General features: G+C 48.0%; 1 protein-coding gene across 1 annotated transcript in view; it reads right to left on the bottom strand.

Annotated features, from left to right (window-relative positions):
• Positions 1–675: 675 nt before the first annotated feature.
• The window catches only part of LOC139275620 (myelin-associated glycoprotein-like), a 94,572-nt gene continuing 72,555 nt past the window's right edge, over positions 676–22,692 (bottom strand). The window contains exons 7-12 of the mRNA XM_070892792.1: positions 8,592–8,879; positions 7,267–7,542; positions 6,067–6,360; positions 2,147–2,231; positions 1,576–1,657; positions 676–912 (exon numbers count right to left, since the gene is read on the bottom strand). Of these exons, the coding sequence (XP_070748893.1) occupies positions 676–912; positions 1,576–1,657; positions 2,147–2,231; positions 6,067–6,360; positions 7,267–7,542; positions 8,592–8,879 (1,262 nt within the window). The remainder of the gene's footprint in view (positions 913–1,575; positions 1,658–2,146; positions 2,232–6,066; positions 6,361–7,266; positions 7,543–8,591; positions 8,880–22,692) is intronic.

Genomic DNA, 22,692 nt, shown 5'->3' with positions numbered 1-22,692 from the left:
TCAGCACTGCTGAGGGAAGCAGAACCTACAATAGATTTAAAAAGGGAAGTGGAGACATATTTGAACTAGGAAACCTTTTTAAAGTATGGGGAACGGGCAGAGGATTTAGGGCTAAGGGGAGAGTTCTTTCAGAGAGCCAGCATGGGGGGGAGATAGGCCGAATGGGGTAAATGGTGGAGGAAGGGGATAGCTCTTTCAGGCGCAATGGGCCAAATTAGTTCCTCCTGTGCTCTACAATTCCCTGACTCCATGCAGCGAGCGTGTATCACCACCAGCCAACCATCCCATTTGATGGTTGTGTGTGAGAGCTGTTTTTGTGGGGAGAGGTGGACCCTTGAATATCTTGCCGCAATGGGTCAGCATCAAGTTGTCCCTTGTCAAGCACTTCATCCCAATCCTTTCAGTCCCTGCCCTCCTGCCAACATCTACCCCGGCAGCTTGTCTGGTGTCACCAGGAATGTCAAACCCTCCCTCCCCCTCACCCCTCAATCCCTCAGCCCTCATCCCCTCACCACCTACCTCTCAATCCCTCAGCTGTCACCCCTCACCCCCTCATCCCCTCACCCCCTCATCCCCTCACCCCTTCACCCCTCAACGCTCTCATCCCCTCACCCCCTCACCCCCTCACCCTTACCCCTCACCCACTCACCCCTCACCCCTCTCCCCGTTTCACGCTCAGTTGCACAGTATGCAATCTGTGCCCTTGCCCCCATGGACAGTCCCGTCTCCGCTGGGCAGTTTCAGGAGGTTGATGTTTGCGTACAGAAGGTTCTCGTGCTTGGCGGGTTGTTCGCGTGCAGCCTCTCCGCCCGCCCGACCTTTCGGAAGATCCTGGGGAGTTGGTGTCTGCGCCTCGCTAGATGCGTCACTGCTTATGTTCCAGGCGTCAACAACCACCGTGTTCTGCTCACCCTACAGAGAAAATGGAAGCACAAGACATTCGCACGTCATTTACCGGGGCTGATAGGGTCAAGTTATTGTACAGACTGGTTAGTGTCAGCTCAGACTCAGCGGGTTTAGCTCTCTCGCTCGCCCTTGAGTCAGAGGTTCGTGAGTTTACACCGCACTCGAGACTTGAGTACCATAATTCACATCATCATGATGTCCCAAAGTGCATTGCAGCTAATAAAATATTTGTTGATGTTGGTTGAGAGTTAAATATTGGACTAGGACTCTGGAGAGAAAGGCCTTGGTTTAACGTCTCACCTGGAAAACGAAACCTCCGACAGTACAGTGCCTCCTCAGTGCTGCCCCTCCGACTGTGCAGCACTCCCTCAGTACTGCCCCTCCGACAGTGCGGCACAACCTCAGTACTGCCCTTCGACAATGCAGCACTCCCTCAGTACTGCCCCTCTGACAGTGCAGTGCTCCCTTAACCTCAATCTCAGGGTATAGGCAACACGTGTCGGTGATTCCCACTAGGAGTGTCGGCCTGGATTATGGGGCCTGAGTCTCTGGAGAGGGACTACGACACCAGTGATAGAAATTCATGGGTAACCCAACTGGGAATCACCGACACGTGTTGCCTGTACCCTGAGATTGAGGCTTGGGACTATGTGCAAGTAGCTTCTGTACCTGGTGCTTTGCGGAGAGGTGACTGTAGGTCATTGCAATGTCATTGGGCTTGGAAGCTCTCTCCGTAGCCGCTGCCTTTGTCCTGAAATAGCAGAATATGGCAGTGTGGTTATTATATATCAGAGTGTCAGTGTAGGCCAACTCGAGAGCCCACTGTAACATTACAGCAACTACTGCCTGTCTCTTTAAATGGTTTCTGTACACCTACATCGAATCCTAGAATCACAAAGCCCATCGTGCCTGTGCCATCCCTTTGAAAGACCTTTCCAATCAGTCCCACTCCCCGCACTTTCCCCGTAGCCCTGCAATTTTCTCCTTTTCAAGCAGTTATCCAATTCCCTTGTGAAAGTTACTGCTGAATCTGCTTCCACTGCCCTTTCTGGCAGTGTTCCCGATCACAACAACTTCTGAGCATTCTACTAAATCCTAAACCATGTAAGGCACACTCCTGTTCATGGGGAATACGGGAGCCGCTTACGGGAGTGACATCTGATGCTGAATCCTAGGTAAACAGACACTGACTAAAGGAGAGAAGATTGAAGTAATGATTTTGAAAAACCTTTACACTTACTTGAAGATTACGAATCCAACCAGTGCGACGCTTAACATGATCCCAGCAACAAGCAATCCGACTTTCCATTCATTGCAGGCTCCACCTGTAAAAACAGCCATTAATTATGGTAGGACAGGTTCAGAACGGTGCTCTGATGGAGCTCCAGAAGTAATACACTTGCTCAATTTTTGCCAATTCATTCTCGGGATATGGGCGTCACTGGCAAGGCCGGCATTTATTGCCCTTTGAGAAGCTGGTGAGCCGCCACCTTGGACCCTGGTAGCGGGTTTGATACAAACTGGCCACTTCAGCAAACAGTTAAGAGTCAACCACCTTGGTACTAACACAGATTTCTTTCCCTAAAAGGACATTAGTAAACCACATATAGATATGTAATATCTATATATATATATATTAATCAACCCAACACCACTCTGGTCATTATCGCATTGCTGTACAGCTCGAAAGTTCTTCTTTGGCTGTAAAGCGCTTTGAGACTATGTAAGCATTATATAATTGCAAGTCTTGCTTTTCTAGGTAAACTATATATATATAACATTTATATATAATTTCTATGTGTAGTATCTATATATACAATATTTCTACGTGTAATATCTAAGAATATAATATTAGTTGCCCTCCTGTTCCTCCCTATCGACTCCCAAAATCCTCATGATTTTGAACACCTCTATTAAATCATCCCTTAACCTTCTCTGCTCTAAAGAGAACAAGCCCAGCTTCTCCAGTCCCTCCATGTCACTGAAGTCCCTCACCCCGGAACGTTTGCACAGCTCTGTGTGATGCAACAATCAGCGGCCTTGTATCTGACAACAACAACTTGATTTATACGGCACCTTTAATGTAGTAAAAGATCCCAAGGCACTTCACAGGAGCGTCATCAAACAGAATGTGACCCCGAGCCACATCGGACCAGAGGGAGGAGCATAGGATCAGGAGGAGGCCATTCAGCCCCTCAAGCCTGTTCTGCCAATCAATGAGACCCCGGCTGATTTGTGACCTAACTCCACCTGCCCACCTTTGCCCTTAATACATTTCAGCTTTAAAATTAACCTTTTTAGGCTATGCCCCCTAGTCCTAGACTCCCCAACCAGCAGGAACAGTTTCTCTCATCTAACATATCTGTTCCCCTTGATAACTTGAAAACTTTGACCAAATCACCCCTTAACCTTCGAAATTCTTGGGAATATAACATTAGTTTATGTAACCTCTCCTCATAATTTAATGCTTGAAGTCCGGGTATCATTCTGGTAAACCAACGCTGCACTATCTCCCAGGCCAACATATCCTCCCAGAATTGCTCACAGTGCTCCAATATTACCTGAGTTTGTCTAATCTATTTTCATTTTCAATTGACCTCAGCCCCAACAGCGGAAGAGTTCCATGTTTCCACTACCCTGTGTGTGAAGAAGTGGGTCCTGACATCACCCCTTCTTCTGGACTCCCCCCACCTCCACCAGAGGAAATAATATCTCTCTATCTACACCATCAAATGTTAAGGAGATGCCCTCATTACATCTCTCAACAGGACAGATGAGCAAAAGCTTGGTCAAAGAGTGAGAGTTTCATCATAGGTAGTCCCTCGCATCAAGGATGACTTGCTTCCACACCAAAAAGTGATGAGTTCACAGGTGTTTCAATGAAGGACCAAATATTCCGGATCCCGAACTACATCCTGAAGGGTGGAAGATGCCTGTGCGTGGATTTTTTTAATGTGGGGTGACCGTTGCACACCAGCCAATATAGAATTTACCAATATCTCGCAAAGATTCCAGGTACCTTTCCCCGACAGAGGAGAAGAATCCCTTTCTGGGCTTTTAAAATGAGTTTAAAGGGGCAGACGAAGCCTGCGGGGGATAAAAGGGGACGCATTCATGGAGACCCCCCTCCCCCCAGTGTTTGGACTCATAGGAAAGGGAATTAAAAATGGACTTAAATTACAGAAGCTTGAGATCCCCTAAACATCTATGGGAAGGAGCATATCAATTTTAAGATTCTACAACATTTTGGCTGCGAAAAAGAGTTACCAAAGACAGGAGGTGGGGCCAAATTCATGTATTAAGGATCCCAGGCTGTCTGGGGGAACTATTCACCCCCTAAGAGATAATCGAATTACCCAATCAAGCACAATGGAAATCATGGTCAGAAAAACTGGACAATCCTAAAACAATGCAAAACCAGTGATAGCACATTCTCACACCCTAATCGAGTTACTGCTGACAAAGGAGACATTTGAAAATCAATGGACAAAACAGTTTAAACAGAGCCCAAGAGATTTGATGGGAGATAACAGAGCCTTTTTTTGGGGATATATCTATCCCCCAGTTTTACAGCACGCAGACTAGCAGAGCACAGACTAGCAGAGCACAGACTAGCAGAGCACAGACTCGAAAGGAACACAGACAGACACAAGCAGCCGGAGTAAAGAAATTGAGTCGTGAAGGAACTTACAAGAAATCGTCAAGGACCGACTGAGCACGAGGCCCACAAAATGGAAGGTTGTCAGCAACCAAATTGACAAACCCGGGCCACCACAACCAGCGAAACGACCAACCGAAACCAACTCAGCAAAAACCGAAGAATCGACATTTATTTCCCCTCTACAATCTACTTCTGAACAACCCAACGGGGGGGAGGAATTACCAAAAGGGACTAACTAAAACTATTCCTAACCAAAGAAAGTGGGTCCTTACCCCATACATCCAAAACGCAACTTAGCGCATCAACGGACGCACCCCAACCGAAGACTACGCAGTCCGAAGTCCTCTCTTCTGTCCAGGGTACGGCCTCGCCTAGAAGGCCAAGTGCAGCAAACCCCGAAACCGCGATTCACCGGCAACTGTCTAAAGGGGTTGCATAGCCCCTGAACCCCCAGAGCTATAACTTAGTAAGTTAGGGGAATTGAGAGGGGTTAGGGTTAGGGTTAGGGTTAGGGATAACTTGTGTAAATGTATCTGCATTCTCCTCTTTACCCCATTTAGAGTTTAAGCTGTATTCTTTTCCCCAAAGGCTGTAATTTGACATTTTATTCAATGTGTTGTACCCTTCAGTGTGTATTGGTCTGTGTGTGTTATTAAAGGTGTGCCGTTTACTTCTTTTTAAACACAATAAAGCCATACCTGCTTCCTACCTTGAAACCGATTGTCTGTCCAAGTCTGTCACAGTCCCTTCATAATTCCAGTGTCGAGAACCAAGTGTGTGGGAGCAATTCGGAACCGCTCATATAAGGTCAGAAGGGAAAGCTGACCCCCTGCAAACCACCCCTTACACCACCACATGGGCTTGACAGAGCTCGGTCTTGGTCCAGTGGCAAGAGTTAACCAAGACGACTGGAGACCAGCTCTGCTGCACGGATCTAGTGTGCGCACATATCGCAGTGTGGGCTGGCCCGTGCTGCCCCTGGGCCCTCTCCTCTTCTGGGCCCCGAATTCACGCCTCTCCCAGGCCCCGATCACATCGCTCTGCAATCTCTTGTCGCTCCTTCGCCCCGACCTCGCCGCTCCTGATGTACCTCGACTACCTCACCACACACACCCAACCCTCCACCCACACCCTACCGCCTCCACACACCCCCACCCTACAACCCCCACACCCCACCTCAAACCCCCAACCTACCCCCTAACCCCCATCCTGTTCGTGGAAAATAATTTGGAAAGAAAAAGATGATTACGTGGGATTTAAGCTGCAACTTGCATTCATTTTCTGTGACAATTGTTGCAAGTCACTACAACATGCCATTTCCTACATTGTTAGACACCCTGATCTGTGCATTAGCCGCCTGTGTACTAATTTGGTCTGGGCCGGGTTTAATGAGTGTCTGAAGGGAGTTTGAGAGAGGGAAGCGGAGAGGTTGAGAGGGAATGCCAGAGCTCGGGGATCTCGGTGGCTGAACGGAAAGCGATGTCGAGAGGTTCTCTCACCTTTCACCCACAGGTACACCTTGAACATGGCTTCTCCGTGCCGGTTCCTAACCAAGCAGACGACCGTCGCTCCCTCCTCACCCTGGCCACCCCTCAGGGTCAGCGAGCCGGTCACCCGCTGACCCTTACTGACCCGCCAGGCCACAAAATGGCCACTCGATTGGTTGCCACTGATGTTGGCGAGTGGGAGGTTCCAGGTGAGGTCCCCGGGTGGGTTGGATCTGGCCACGCAAACGCAGGTGATGCCCTCCGCCCTCCGAATGCACTCCGATTCCCAGGAAATCTCTGGCTTATCTGCGGGAGTAAGAATAACAAATTAGGTGACGTTATAGCACGGTGAGACCGTAAGATAGAACCTAACACTAAAATCCTCATCCACGCCTTTGTTACCTCCTGGCTTGACTATTCTAACACCCTCCTGGCTGGTCTCCATCACTACCCTACGTAAACCTCAGGTCATCCAAAACTCGGTTGCCCAGTGTCCTAACTCCCACTCAGTCCCACTCACCCCTGTGCTCGCTGACCTACATTGGCTCCCGGTCTGGCAGCGCCTGAATTTAAAAAGAAAACTCATTCTTGCTTTCAAATCCCTCCACGGCCTTGCCCCCTCCCTATCTCTGTAATCTCCTCCAGCCCCACAACCCTCCGAAATATCTGCACTCCCCCAAATCTGGCCTCCTGAGCATCGACGATTTCCATTGCTCACTGCTGGGAGGGTGTAACTAGAGCCTGACGTGTACATGGGCAGTGTCCCTTATAAGTGTGGACACTGGACATAATGGAAACCGTGAACACTGCAAAGGTGATGATAGGAAGTAAGCTCTTCACAGACAGGAAGTGCCTGAGGTTTAGTGAGAGACAGACGGAGTAAACTATAGATTGAATCTCCCTTAACCAGCACCCTCGGGACCTGGCCTGTGCCGGACAAGGGGTTTTGCCAGACAAGGGGAGGTCAGGTTAAATTGGATGGTGCAGGTACTGAGCAAAGGGATATCGGGGCGGGCAGGCTTGGGGCTGGGAGTGGGCCAGAGAGATCATGGTGGGGGGGAGGGGTGGCGGTGGATCGTGGGGTCAGGCCAGCGATTGCAGGAGTCGGCAGGGAAGAAGGATTTCAATTTGTTCAATTTGTTCATGTCGGAGCAGCCGGGAATGATGCCGGACGAGGGAGTCCCGGGTAAGGGAGGTTCAAGCTGTACTTACATTCCACACTCAGGTGTACAATGGTGGAGCGGCCAATATCCAGCGGGTTCCTTGCTGTGCAGTAGAAACTGGCATCATCCCCCCGTGTTACGTGACTAAAGTGCACGGACCGAGCTCTCGTGTTTAACTGGACGCTCGTGTTTCCGTCGATCCTGAACCAGGCGTAACTCGATGCTGGGGGGAAGCTTTCACTGGAGCAGGTCAACGTGACGTTGCTTCCCTCTCTTACTCCGCCTGTGGCTCCGCTGATGGCCACTGTCCTCTCCCTGTGCGGATCTAGAGCAAGACCAGAGGTGAGTCAACTGGTAATCCTGACACTCTCCCTGCTGGCCCTCACACCTTCACACCCTCCGTAAACTGCAACTCTGCTGCGCTGTGTCCTAAGTCCCGCTCACCCATCACCCACCGTGCTCGCTGCCCCGTGTCCGAACTTGCACCAAGTCCCACTCACCCATCACCCCTGTGCTCACTGCCCCGTGTCCTAACTCGCACCAAGTCCTGCTCACCCATCACCCCCTGTGCCCTGTGTCCTAACTCGAACCGGGTCCCGCTCACCCATCACCCCAGTGCTCACTGCCCCGTGTCCTAACTCGCACCAAGTCCCGCTCACCCATCACCCCCTGTGCTCGCTGACCCGTGTCCTAACTAGCACCGAGTCCCACTCACCCATCACCCGCTGTGCTCGCTGCCCCGTGTCCTAACTCGCACCAATTCCCGCTCACCCATCACCCCCTGTGCCCCATGTCCTAACTCGCACCATCCCGCTCACCCATCACCCCCTGTGCTCGCTGCCCCATGTCTTAACTCGCACCGAGTCCTGCTCACCCATCACCCCTGTGCTCACTGACCTACATTGGCTCCCGGTCCAGCAACGGCTCCAATTCCAAAATTCTCATCCTTGTGTTCAAATCCCTCCATGGACCCCGCCCCTCCCTATCTCTTTAATCTCCTTCAGCCCCACAACCCTCCGAGATGTCTGTGCTTCTCCAATCCTGTCCCTTGCACATCCCGGATTTTAATCGCTCTACCATTGGGGCTGTGCCTTCAGCTACCTAGACCCCAAGCAAGCGAATTCCTTCTCTAAATCTCTCCTCCACTCTCTCTCCTCCTTTAAGATGTTTTAACAAAATTTGACACTGAGCCACATAAGGAGATATTAGGACAGGTGACCAAAAGTTTGGTCAAAGAGGTCGATTTTAAATATCATCTTAAAGAAGGAGAGAGAGTTGGAGAGGACTATGTGCGTGTCATAGACTTTGTAAATTCCAGACTTTCTAGTAGATATGAATTAGTTTGTATTTGGAGAGATATGGAGGTATCTGTACACTTATGTTCCACAGCGATAGTCATGGACCCCTCCACTGCTCCATGTTCATTCTCTGCCACACACTGATAGTCTCCAGCGACCCTGGATGTAACGTGAAGAAACTCCAACCACAGCTCATTGTTGGACCTTGTTCTGTTCATTGTGACACCACGATGTCGCCACATCAGGTTAGAAGCTGGGATGCTCTGCACAGAGCAGAGTATCACTGCAGAATTCCCTTCTGTTATAGTGATCGATGAATCTTTAATCGTATCACGAGAAATAATTGAGAGATTCCGTGGTGCGTCTAAAAACAAACAAAATCAGTTAACCTATATTTTCCATGAAGCACTTTGCGAGATCATGAGAACGTGAAAGGTGTGGTATCAATATACATTCCTTCATCACAAAACACACAAGCCTGGCCGAGGCTTTAGTGTAGTACTGAGGGAGCGCCGCACTGTCGGAGGGGCAATACTGAAGGAGCGCCGCACTGTCGGAGGGGCAGTACTGAGGGAGTGCTGCACTGTCAGAGGGGCAGTACTGAGGGAGCGCCGCACTGTCGGAGGGGCAGTACTGGGGGACTGCTGCACTGTCGGAGGGGCAGTACTGGGGGACTGCTGCACTGTCGGAGGGGCAGTACTGGGGTACTGCTGCATTGTTGGAGGGGCAGTACTGAGGGAATGCCGCACTGTTGGAGGGACAGTACTGAGCGAGCGCTGCACTGTCGAAGGTGATTTCTGTCACATGAGACATAAAACCGAGTCCCTGTCTGCCCTCTCCAGTGGACATAATGGATCCCATTACACTGTTAAAAGCAGTTGGTGTGCTGGTTAATAGTTAGCACTAAAAGACAGATGATCTCGTCCTCACCTCATTGCTGTTTGTGGGACCTTGCTTTGCACAATTAAGATTATTTTTTTTAAATTGGAACAGGAGTAGGCCATACGGCCCCTCGAGCCTGCTCCGCCATTTAATAAGATCATGGCTGATCTGATCATGGAATCAGCTCCACTTCCCTGCCTCCTCCCCATAACCCCTTATCGCTCAAGAAACTGTCTATTTCTGTCTTAAATTTATTCAATGTCCCAGTTTCCACAGCTCTCCAAGGCAGCAAATTCCACAGATTTACAATCATCTGAGAGAAGAAATTTTTCCTCATCTCTGTTTTTAATGGGCGGCCCCTTATTCTAAGATCATGTCCTCTAGTTCTAGTCTCCCCCATCAATAGAAACATCCTCTCTGCATCCACCTTGTCAAGCCCCCTCATAATCTTATACATTTCGATAAGATCACCTCTCATTCTTCTGAACTCCAATGAGTAGAGGCCCAAACTACTCAACCTTTACTCATAAGTCAACCCCCTCATCTCCGGAACCAACCTAGTGAACCTTTTCTGAAATGCCTCCAAAGTATATCCTTTCGAAAAAATGGAAACCAAAACTGCATGCAGTATTCCAGGTGTGGCCTCACCAATACCCTGTATAACTGTAGCAAGACTTCCCTGCTTTTATACTCCATCCCCTTTGCAATAAAGGCCAAGATACCATTGGCCTTCCTGATCACTTGCTGTACCTGCATACTATCCTTTTATGTTTCATGCACAAGTACCCCCAGGTCCCGCTGTACTGCAGCACTTTGCAATCTTTCTCCATTTAAATAATAACTTGCTCTTTGATTTTCTTTCTGCCAAAGTGCATGACCTCACACTTTCCAACATTATACTCCATCTGTCAAATTTTTGCCCACTCACTTAGCCTGTCTGTGTTCTTTTGCAGATTTTTTGTGTCCTCCTCACACATTGCTTTTCCTCCCATCTTTGTATCGACAGCAAACTTGGCTACAGTACACTCAGTCCCTTCTTCCAAGTCATTAATATTGATTGTAAATAGTTGGGGTCCCAGCACTGATCCCTGCAGCACCCCACTAGTTACTGGTTGTCAACCAGAGAATGAACCATTTATCCCAACTCTCTGTTTTCTGCTAGTTAGCCAATCCTCTATCTATGCTAATATATTAACCCCAACCCCAGGAACTTTTATCTTGTGCAGTAACCTTTTATGTGGCACCTTGTCAAATGCCTTCTGGAAGTCCAAATACACCACATCCACTGGTTCCCCTTTATCCACCTGTTCGTTACATCCTCAAAGAACTCCAGCAAATTTGTCAAACATGACTTCCCCTTCCATTGACTCTGGATCAGTTCCTATGGAGTGGAGGGTAGCCAATGTAACCCCACTTTTAAAAAAAGGAGGGAGAGAGAAAACAGGGAATTATAGACCGGTCAGCCTGACCTCAGTAGTGGGTAAAATGATGGAATCAATTATTAAGGATGTCATAGCAGTGCATCTGGAAAATGGTGACATGATAGGTCCAAGTCAGCATGGATTTGTGAAAGGGAAATCATGCTTGACAAATCTTCTGGAATTTTTTGAGGATGTTTCCAGTAAAGTGGACAAAGGGGAACCAGTTGATGTGGTATATTTGGACTTCCAGAAGGCTTTCGACAAGGTCCCACACAAGAGATTAATGTGCAAAGTTAAAGCACATGGGATTGGGGGTAGTGTGCTGACGTGGATTGAGAACTGGTTGTCAGACAGGAAGCAAAGAGTAGGGGTAAATGGATACTTTTCAGAATGGCAGGCAGTGACTAGTGGGGTACCGCAAGGTTCTGTGCTGGGGCCCCAGCTGTTTACATTGTACATTAATGATTTAGACGAGGGGATTAAATGCAGTATCTCCAAATTTGCGGATGACACTAAGTTGGGTGGCAGTGTGAGCTGCGAGGAGGATGCTATTAGGCTGCAGAGTGACTTGGTAGGTTAGGTGAGTGGGCAAATGCATGGCAGATGAAGTATAATGTGGATAAATGTGAGGTTATCCACTTTGGTGGTAAAAACAGAGAAACAGACTATTATCTGAATGGTGACAGATTAGGAAAAGGGAAGGTGCAACGAGACCTGGGTGTCATGGTACATCAGTCATTGAAGGTTAGCATGCAGGTACAGCAGGCGGTTAAGAAAGCAAATGGCTTGTTGGCCTTCATAGCAAGGGGATTTGAATACAGGGGCAGGGAGGTGTTGCTACAGTTGTACAGGGCCTTGGTGAGGCCACACCTGGAATATTGTGTACAGTTTTGGTCTCCTAACTTGAGGAAGGACATTCTTGCTATTGAGGGAGTGATTCACCAGACTGATTCCCGGGATGGCGGGACTGACCTATCAAGAAAGACTGGATCAACTGGGCTTGTATTCACTGGAGTTCAGAAGAATGAGAGGGGACCTCATGGAAACGTTTAAAATTCTAACGGGTTTAGACAGGTTAGATGCAGGAAGAATGTTCCCAATGTTGGGGAAGTCCAGAACCAGGGGTCACAGTCTGAGGATAAGGGGTAAGCCATTTAGGACCGAGATGAGGAGAAACTTCTTCACCCAGAGAGTGGTGAACCTGTGGAATTCTCTACCACAGAAAGTAGTTGAGGCCAATTCACTAAATATATTCAAAAGGGAGTTAGATGAAATCCTTACTACTCGGGGGATCAAGGGTTATGGCGAGAAAGCAGGAAGGGGGTACTGAAGTTTCATGTTCAGCCATGAACTCATTGAATGGTGGTGCAGGCTAGAAGGGCTGAATGGCCTGCTCCTGCACCTATTTTCTATGTTTCTATGTTTCTATGTTTCATAAATCCATGCTGACTCTGCCTGACCGAATTTTGCTTTTCCAAATGTCCTGCTACTGCTTCTTTAATAATGGACTCCAACATTTTCCTAACCACAGATGTTAGGCTAACTGGTCTATAGTTTGCTGCTTTTTGTCTGCCTCCTTTTATAAATAGGGGCATTACATTTGCAGTTTCCAATCTGCTGGGACCTCCCCAGAATCCAGGGAATTTTGGTAAATTACAACCAATGCATCCACAATCCCTGCTGCTACTTCTCTTAAGACCCTAGGATGCAAGCCATCAGGACATGGGGATTTATCTGTCTTTAGTCCCATTATCTTACTGAGTACCACCTCCTTAGTCGTTGTGATTGTGTTAAGTTCCTCCCCCTCTATAGCCCTTGACGATCCACTGTTGGAATATTATTAATGTCCTCTACCGTAAAGACTGATACAAAATATTTGTTCAGAGTTTCTGCCATTTCCATGTTCCCCATTACTAATTCCCCAATCTCATCCTCTGAGGGACCAACATTTACTTTAGCCACTCTTTTCCTTTATATATACCTATAGAAACTCTTGCTATCTGTTTTTATATTTTGTGCTAGTTTACTTTCATAGTCTATCTTCCCTTTCTTAATCATTGTTTTAATCATTCTTTGCTGGCTTTTAGAAGCTTCCCAGTCTTCTGTCCTTCCACTAGTTTTGGCCACTTTGTATGCCCTTGTTTTTAATTGGATACCATCCTTTATTTCTTTAGGCTATCTTTTCTTTTACACCCTTTCTTCCTCACTGGAATATATTTTTCTTGAGAGTTGTGAAATATCTCCTTAAATGTACACCACTGTTCATCAACTGTCTTACACTTTAATCTATTTTCCCAGTCCACTTTACCCAACTCTGCCCTCATACCTTCATAGTCTCCTTTATTTAATGTAAATAAAGGATGTGCATACTTACAGTGCACAGTCAGTGTGAGGGTCCTCTCTGATGAAACAGATGGATAGCTGACTCTGCAGGTGAGAGTTTGTCCGTGGTGTTTGAGTGATGGGATCAGGGTAAGAACAGAAGTATATGTCAGAGTGACGCCATGCTGAGTCACACTGTTTGGGACTGACCCATGTACATCAGCAGCATTGACCCAGGTTACGGCAGGTGCTGTTCCATCGCACGTGGTGCTGAAGGTGCAGCTTATGTCCACACACTTTCCTGCAATAATTCCTGCCGGGAATATCGTGGGTTTATCTGTGAAATCTAACGCACAGGGAAAGGCTCCTTTTAGATAAATATAATGTGAAGCATCAGTTCAAGTAGAAATGACAGTCCCACAAGAGAAAGGACTTTTACAGCATGGTAGCAGAACTGAGAGGGTACAACGATCAGGAAAGGTTGAAGAGCCTGGGGATCTTTTCTCCAGAGAACAGAAGGCCAAGGGGTGACCCGATAGAGCTCTTAAAATGATGAAGGGGATTGATAGGGTCGACACAGAGAAAATGATTCCACTTGTGGGGGAGACCAAAACTCAGGACCATCAATATAAAACAGTCACCAATATATCCAATGGGGAATTCAGGAGGAACCTCTTTACCCAGAGAGTGGTGAGAATGTGGAACTCGCTGCCACAGGGAGTGGTTGAGGTGAGTGGCATAGATGCATTTAAGGGGAAGCTGGATAAACACATGTGGGAGAAAGGGATAGAGGGTTATGGTGATGGAGGGAGATGAAGTAGGGTGGGAGGAGGTGCATGCGGAGCATAAACCGGTATGGACCAGTTGTGCCCAATGGCCTATTTCTAGGCTGTAGACTCGATGTAAGTCTATGTAAGCGTTTGCTTCAGGATTGAACTGCATGGTATCGGCAGGTTATTTATAGTATAAGATTATAAGAACATAAGAAATAGGAACAGGAGTCGGCCATTTAGCCTCTCGAGCCTGCTCCACCATTCAATACGATCATGGCCAACATGATCCTGGCCTCAACTCCACTTCCCTGCCCTCTCCCCATAACTCTTGACTCCGAATCAGAGGCTTTGTTATAACAAGCTGTGTTTTGTGTTAATATGTAACCGCCACAGTTTATGTGATTTCCCATTGACTGTTGAACGTGAATTGTTGAGTAATTATAACACAGCACCTACCAGAAACATGAAGCTGTGTGACAGGGTAGTAGTTATGGCTCACGCTGTTGTCAAACTCTATTCTGAAATAATAAGGTCCTGCGTCTTGCTGTGTGATGCTGTTTATAATCAGAGAACAGTCACCATCGTTCAGGTCTCCAGACAGCCCGGTCCGATGGCGTAACCGTGGCGACTCGAGATTGTGATCCTCGGAGTGAAAGGCGAGGGGAGCCCATGGTATCTGTTTCTCGGTATTGAACCAGACTCCAACCCGCGGATGATTTGCCAGATGCGATGGATAACTGTACTGACATGGAATCTGTGCACACAGACCTTCCTGTGCTGTCACCTCTCGTGGAGTGACCCCTTTCCACTCTCCTGACATTACAGCTGGGGAGAGAAATATCGATATTTAGCCCTGGGTGGCTTGTCGCTCCACTAGACTCGATATCCACCCCCTCCATCACTGGCGCACAGTGGCTGCAGTGTGCACCATCTACAGGACACACAAGCAACTCACCGTGGCTACCTTGACAGCACCTCCCCGCTCTGCGGCCTCCAGCGCCCAGAAGGACCAGGGCAGCAATATGTTGGGATGCCCATCAGCTCCAGGTCACGCTGCGTCCTGCCTTGGGCATATATCACCATCCCTGAATCGTCGCTGGGTCAGTATCCTGCGACTCTCTACCAGAACCATTGTGGGAGCACCTTTAGCACGTGGACTGCAAATGGTCAAGGGGAAGGCCCCATCACCATCATCTTCTTCGGGCAACTAGGGATGGGTGAGTATATCCAAATATATTATATCTACCACACTACCTTACCTACTCTCTATGTTACTTCATCAGAGGATACAGTAAGGTAGGGCAAGCATGAAATATATTCATTATTATTTTTTCAGTCTCTGAATGTATTTCTATTCCATCTTTAGTAAAAATTCCATTATCTTCCCTTAGTACTGCCTCTCCGACAGTGCGGCGCTCCCTCAATACAGCCTCTCCAAAAGTGCGGCGCTCCCTCAGTACTGCCCCTCCGACAGTGCGGCGCTCCCTCAGCACTGCCCCTCCGACAGTGCGGTGCTCCCTCAGTACTGCCCCTCCGACAGTGCGTCACTCCCTCAGTACTGCCCCTCCGACACTCACTCAGTACTGTCCCTCCGACAGTGCGTCACTCCCTCAGTACTGCCCCTCCGACAGTGCGTCACTCCCTTAGCACTGGCAACGGCGGAGTGTCGCCTTGGATTATGGGCCTCGGGTTTCTGGAGTGGGGAATCGAACCCACGACCTGCTGACTTAGAGGCGAGAAAGAGACTGCTAAGCCATGGCTAAGAACATTACACTTATAAATGGTAGAAAGATTTTTGGGGATGTTCGGAGGTCATGCTATATAAATACAAGGTCCATCTATCTATGCATAATGAGGACAAGTTTGTAAAATCCCTTGCAATCGATGACTGTCTATGTACATTATCTCTTTCACAGTAATGTTAAAATGGCCGTGGGCAGTCACTCACCCCGCCCAGGCCCACTGACGGACTGTATTTGCAGCTGCCTCTGTGACGGCGCACGACCTGGAGAATTTGGCACCGTGCAGTTTATTGTGTCGAAGGTCAGGTTGCTCCCATTGATGGTGAGCGTGTTGGTGACCAAGTCTCCGGCCCTGGTGGACTGTGTCGTGTAGATCCCGCTGGATCCAGTCACCCCAATGCTGCTTCCTGGCAGACGCCACATGACCTCAACGGATGAGTTGGATTGGACGACACAAAGGCAGGTCACGTTGGTTAGATACCTTGTGCATTTCGACTCCGACAGTATGACTGCATCATCTGTAAGATACGTTTCGGGAGCCGGGCCCATTACATCATCCAGTTCCAGTCGACAGATACACCAAAGCAATTGAAAGGTTAATGGAACATTGGCCTTTATCTCAAGAGGCTTGGAATGCAAAAGGGGAGGAAGTTACATGACATCTGTACAGAGTTCTGGTCAGACCACGTGTAGAGCAGGGTCACCAGACTGATACCCGGCCGTAAAGGGTTAAACTATGAGGACAGGTTGCACAGACTAGGCTTGTATTCTCAGGTGGGGGGAGTCAGAACATAGGAGGAATAATCTTAAAATGAGAGCCAAGTTGTTCAGGGGTGAAGTCAGGAAGCACTTCTTCACACAGCGCGTAGTGGGAATCTGCAACTCTCCCACAAAAATTCTGTAGATCAATTGGAGCTTTCAAGACTAAAATTAATAGATTGTTGTTGGGTAAGGGTGTCAAGGGATATGGAGCAAAGGTGGGTAAATGGAGTTGAGGTACAGAGCAGCCAGCATATTGAATGGTTTGACTAACTGTTAATTGAGTGACTGGGAGTGTCGGGCTGGATTATGGGGTTCCAGACTCTGGAGAGGAGGTGTCCCGAGCTCATAGAAGGCCCTAAATCAATACAGTTCTTTCTTCTGTTTGTAAGTGTCTTAATAATGTCTTAATGCACGGTGGCTGCAGTGTGTACCATCTACAAGATGCACTGCAGCAACTCGCCAAGGCTTCTTCGGCAGCACCTCCCAAACCCGCGACCACTATCACCTAGAAGGACAAGGGCAGCAGGCTCATGGGAACACCTCTCCAAGTCACACACACCATCCTGACTTGGAAATATATCATCGTTGCTGGGTCACAATCCTGGAACTCCCTCTCTAACAGCACTGTGGGAGCACCTTCACCACACGGACTGCAGCGGTTCAAGAAGGCGGCTCACCACCACCTTCTCAAGGGCAATTAGAACTGGGCAATAAATGCCGGCCTTGCCAACGATGTCCACATCCCAGGAACAAATAAAAAAAGGATTCTGAATTATGAAACAAGACATTCCCCCCCAGCGCCGATCATTTCTCTCTCCATTTCCCATGGCAGCTGGTCATTCACACCCTATCGAGACTCATAGAAACATAGACACATAGGAAATAGGTGCAGGAGTAGGCCATTCGGCCCTTCGAGCCTGCACCACCATTCAATATGATCATGGCTGATCATTCCTTCAGTACCCCTTTCCCACTTTCTCTCCATATCCCTTGATCCCTTTAGTCGTAAGGGCCACATCTAGCTCCCTCTTGAATATATCCAATGAACTGACATCAACGACTCTCTGCGGCAGGGAATTCCACACGTTAACAACTCTCTGAGTGAAGAGATTTCTCCTCATCTCAGTCCTAAATGGCCTACCCCTTATCCTAAGACTGTGTCCCCTGGTTCTGGACTTCCCCAACATCGGGAACATTCTTCCCGCATCTAACCTGTCCCGTCCCGTCAGAATCTTATATGTTTCTATGCGATCCCCTCTCATCATTCTAAACTCCAGTGTATAAAGGCCCAGTTGATCCAGTCTCTCCTCATATGTCAGTCCAGCCATCCCTGGAATCAGTCTGGTGAACCTTCGCTGCACTCCCTCAATAGCCAGAATGTCCTTCCTCAGATTAGGAGACCAAACTGACACAATATTCCAGGTGAGGCCTCACCAAGGCCCTGTACAACTGCAGTAAGACCTCCCTGCTCCGATACTCAAATCCCCTAGCTATGAAGGCCAACATGCCATTTGCCTTCTTCACCACCTGCTGCACCTGCATGCCAACTTTCAATGACTGATGAACAATGACACCCAGGCCTCGTTTCACCTCCCCTTTTCCTAATCTGCCGCCATTCACATAATATTCTGCCTTCGTGTTTTTGCCACAAAAGTGGATAACCTCACTTTTATCCACATTATACTGCATCTGCCATGCATTTTCTACTCTCCTAACCTGCAGCCTCTTAGCATCCTCCTCACAGCTCACACCGCCACCCAGTTTAGTGTCATCTGCAAACTTGGAGATATTACACTCAATTCCTTCATCCAAATCATTAATGTATATTGTGAAGAGCTAGGGTCCCAGCACTGAGCCCTGCGGTATTCCACTAGTTACTGCCTCCCATTCCGAAAAGGACCCGTTTATCCCGACTCTCTGCTTCCTGCCTGCCAACCAATTCTCTATCCATGCCAGTACATTACCTCCAATACCATTTGCCTTGATTTTGCACACCAATCTCTTGTGTGGTACCTTGTCAAAGGCCTTTTGAAAGTCCAAATACACCACATCCACTGGTTCTCCCTTGTCCACTCTACTAGTTACATCCTCAAAAAATTCAAGAAGATTGGTCAAGTATGATTTCCCTTTCATAAATCCATGCTGACTTGGACCGATCCTGTCACCGCTTTCCAAATGCGCTGCTATTTCATCCTTAATAATAGATTCCAACATTTTCCCCACTACTGATGTCAGGTTAACCGGTCTATAATTCCCCGTTTTCTCTCTCCCTCCTTTTTTAAAAAAGTGGTGTTACATTAGCTAACCTCCAGATAGGAACTAATCCAGAGTCGATAGACTGTTGGAAAATGATTACCAATGCATTCACTATTTCTAGGGCCACCTCCTTTAGTACTCTGGGATGCAAACAATCAGGCCCTGGGGATTTATCGGCCTTCAATCCCATCAATTTCCCCAACACAATTTCCCGGCTAATAAGGATATCCTTCAGTTCCTCCTTCTCACTAGACCCACTAGTACATCCGGAAGGTCATTTGTGACTTCCTTCGTGAAGACAGAACCAAAGTATTTGTTCAGTTGGTCTGCCATTTTTCTGTTCCCCATTATTAATTCACCTGAGTCTGACTGCAAGGGACCTAAGTTTGTTTTCACCAATCTTTTTCTCTTCACATATCTATAGAAGCTTTTGTAGTAAGTTTTTATGCTCCCAGCAAACTTCCTCTCATACTCTATTTGCCCCCTCCTAATTAAACCCTTTGTCCTCCTCTGCTGAATTCTAAATTTCTCCCAGTCCTCAGGTTTGCTACTTTTTCTGGCTTCTGCTCTAACTTCTACCATTAACATCTCAAGTCAGCCCATCATCCCTTTTGTCTCTCTAATTTTTCCTGCCTTTCACCCTATCACAAACCTTCCCTTTTGTTCTTTCCTCCCCTCCCCCTTTCAGTGCTCCTTAAGAATCAGTTCTTTTTGAACATTCGCCAGTTCTGACTAAGGGTTACCGACATGAAACATTAACTCTGTTTCTCTCTCCACAGAAGCTGCCTGACCCGCTGAGATTTCCAGCATTTTCTGTTTTTATTTTATTATATAGGAGAGAGGCGGGAGTCGAGAGAGGCAGCGGCCTATAAAAGGCTCAGCAGTCCGGGGAGCGTCGAGAGAGGCGGGAGTCGAGAGAGGCAGCGGCCTATAAAAGGCTCAGCAGTCCGGGGAGCGTCGAGAGAGGCGGGAGTCGAGAGAGGCAGCGGCCTATAAAAGGCTCAGCAGTCCGGGGAGTGTCGAGAGAGGCAGCGGCCGAAAAAAGGCTCAGCAGTCCAGGGAGCGTCGAGAGAGGCAGCGGCCTATAAAAGGCTCAGCAGTCCGGGGAGCGGTGCAGCTCCAGCTGGGAGAGAAGGCAAAAAAGAAGTAGAAAGAAATCAAAAGGTGACGTCACAGCCAACGTGGTAAGTGATTGGCTGCTGATTGGTGAGTAGTTTTTCTTTTTCTTTATTAGTCAGTAACTTTTAACATTGTTGTCGCCAATTTAAGTGTATCTAAGGGTTAAGTCATGGCAGGACAGCTCGGTCACGTGATATGCTCCTCCTGTACCATGTGGGAACTCGGGGACAACACCAGTGTCCCTGACGACTACATGTGCGGGAAGTGTATCCACCTCCAGCTCCTGACGGTCCGCGTTGCGGAGTTGGAGCTGAGGGTGGATTCACTCTGGAGCATCCACGATGCTGAGAATGACGTGAGTAGCACGTGGAGCGAGTTGGTCTTACCGCAGGAGAAGGGTCCACAGCCAGCTAGGGAATGGAAGACCAGCAGGAAGAGTAGTGCAAGGAAGGTAGTGCAGGGGTCCCCTGTGGTCATCCCCCTGCAAAACAGATACACTGCTTTGAGTACTGTTGAGGGGGATGACTCATCAGGGGAGGGCAGCAGCAGCCAAGTTCATGGCACCGTGGCTGGCTCTGCTGCACAGGAGGGCAGGAAAAAGAGTGGGGGAGCGATAGTGATAGGGGATTCAATTGTAAGGGGAATAGATAGGCGTTTCTGCGGCCGCAACCGAGACTCCAGGATGGTATGTTGCCTCCCTGGTGCAAGGGTCAAGGATGTCTCGGAGCAGGTGCAGGACATTCTAAAAAGGGAGGGAGAACAGCCAGTTGTCGTGGTGCACGTTGGTACCAACGACATAGGTAAAAAAAGGAATGAGGTCCTACGAAATGAATTTAAGGAGCTAGGAGCTAAATTAAAAAGTAGGACCTCAAAAGTAGTAATCTCGGGATTGCTACCAGTGCCACGTGCTAGTCAGAGTAGGAATCGCAGGATAGCGCAGGTGAATACGTGGCTTGAGCAATGGTGCAGCAGGTAGGGATTCAAATTCCTGGGGCATTGGAACCGGTTCTGGGGGAGGTGGGACCAGTACAATCCGGACGGTCTGCACCTGGGCAGAATCGGAACCAATGTCCTCGGGGGAGTGTTTGCTAGTGCTGTTGGGGAGGAGTTAAACTAATATGGCAGGGGGATGGGAACCAATGCAGGGAGATAGAGGGAAATAAAAAGGAGGCAAAAGCAAAAGACAGAAAGGAGATGAGGAAAAGTGGAGGGCAGAGAAACCCAAGGCAAAGAACAAAAAGGACCATTGTACAGCAAAATTCTAAAAGGACAGAGGGTGTTAAAAAAACAAGCCCAAAGGCTTTGTGTCTTAATGCAAGGAGTATCCGCAATAAGGTGGATGAATTAACTGTGCAAATAGATGTTAACAAATATGATGTGATTGGGATTACGGAGACGTGGCTCCAGGATGATCAGGGCTGGGAACTCAACATCCAGGGGTATTCAACATTCAGGAAGGATAGAATAAAAGGAAAAGGAGGTGGGGTAGCATTGCTGGTTAAGGAGGAGATTAAGGCAATAGTTAGGAAGGACATTAGCTTGGATGATGTGGAATCTATATGGGTAGAGCTACAGAACACCAAAGGGCAAAAAACATTAGTGGGAGTTGTGTACAGACCTCCAAACAGTAGTAGTGATGTTCGGGAGGGCATCAAACAGGAAATTAGGGGTGCATGCAATAAAGGTGCAGCAGTTATAATGGGTGACTTTAATATGTACATAGATTGGGCTAACCAAACTGGAAGCAATACGGTGGAGGAGGATTTCCTGGAGTGCATAAGGGATGGTTTTTTAGACCAATATGTCGAGGAACCAACTAGGGGGGAGGCCATCTTAGACTGGGTGTTATGTAATGAGAGAGGATTAATTAGCAATCTCGTTGTGCGAGGCCCCTTGGGGAAGAGTGACCATAATATGGTGGAATTCTGCATTAGGATGGAGAATGAAACCGTTAATTCAGAGACCATGGTCCAGAACTTCAAGAAGGCTAACTTTGAAGGTATGAGGTGTGAATTGGCTGGGATGGATTGGCGAATGATACTTAAGGGGTTGACTGTGGATGGGCAATGGCAGACATTTAGAGACCGCATGGATGAACTACAACAATTGTACATTCCTGTCTGGCATAAAAATAAAAAAGGGAAGGTGGCTCAACCGTGGCTATCAAGGGAAATCAGGAATAGTATTAAAGCCAAGGAAGTGGCATACAAATTGGCCAGAAATAGCAGCGAACCTGGGGACTGGGAGAAATTTAGAACTCAGCAGAGGAGGACAAAGGGTTTGATTAGGGCAGGGAAAATGGAGTATGAGAAGAAGCTTGCAGGGAACATTAAGACGGATTGCAAAACTTTCTATAGATATGTAAAGAGAAAAAGGTTAGTAAAGACAAACGTAGGTCCCCTACAGTCAGAATCAGGGGAAGTCATAACAGGGAAGAAAGAAATGGCGGACCAATTGAACAAGTACTTTGGTTCGGTATTCATGAAGGAGGACACAAACAACCTTCCGGTTATAAAAGGGGTCGGGGGGTCTAGTAAGGAGGAGGAACTGAGGGAAATCCTTATTAGCCGGGAAATTGTGTTGGGGAAATTGATGGGATTGAAGGCCGATAAATCCCCAGGGCCTGATGGACTGCATCCCAGAGTACTTAAGGAGGTGGCCTTGGAAATAGTGGATGCATTGACAGTCATTTTCCAACATTCCATTGACTCTGGATCAGTTCCTATTGAGTGGAGGGTAGCCAATGTAACCCCAATTTTTAAAAAAGGAGGGAGAGAGAAAACAGGGAATTATAGACCGGTCAGCCTGACATCGGTAGTGGGTAAAATGATGGAATCAATTATTAAGGATGTCATAGCAGTGCATTTGGAAAGAGGTGACATGATAGGTCCAAGTCAGCA

The sequence above is a fragment of the Pristiophorus japonicus genome, chromosome 11 (assembly GCF_044704955.1).
Source record: "Pristiophorus japonicus isolate sPriJap1 chromosome 11, sPriJap1.hap1, whole genome shotgun sequence".
NCBI classification, from domain to species: Eukaryota; Metazoa; Chordata; class Chondrichthyes; family Pristiophoridae; genus Pristiophorus; species Pristiophorus japonicus.
Note: the sequence above shows the minus strand (reverse complement) of the source record. Positions and strands in the feature narration are given on the sequence as shown.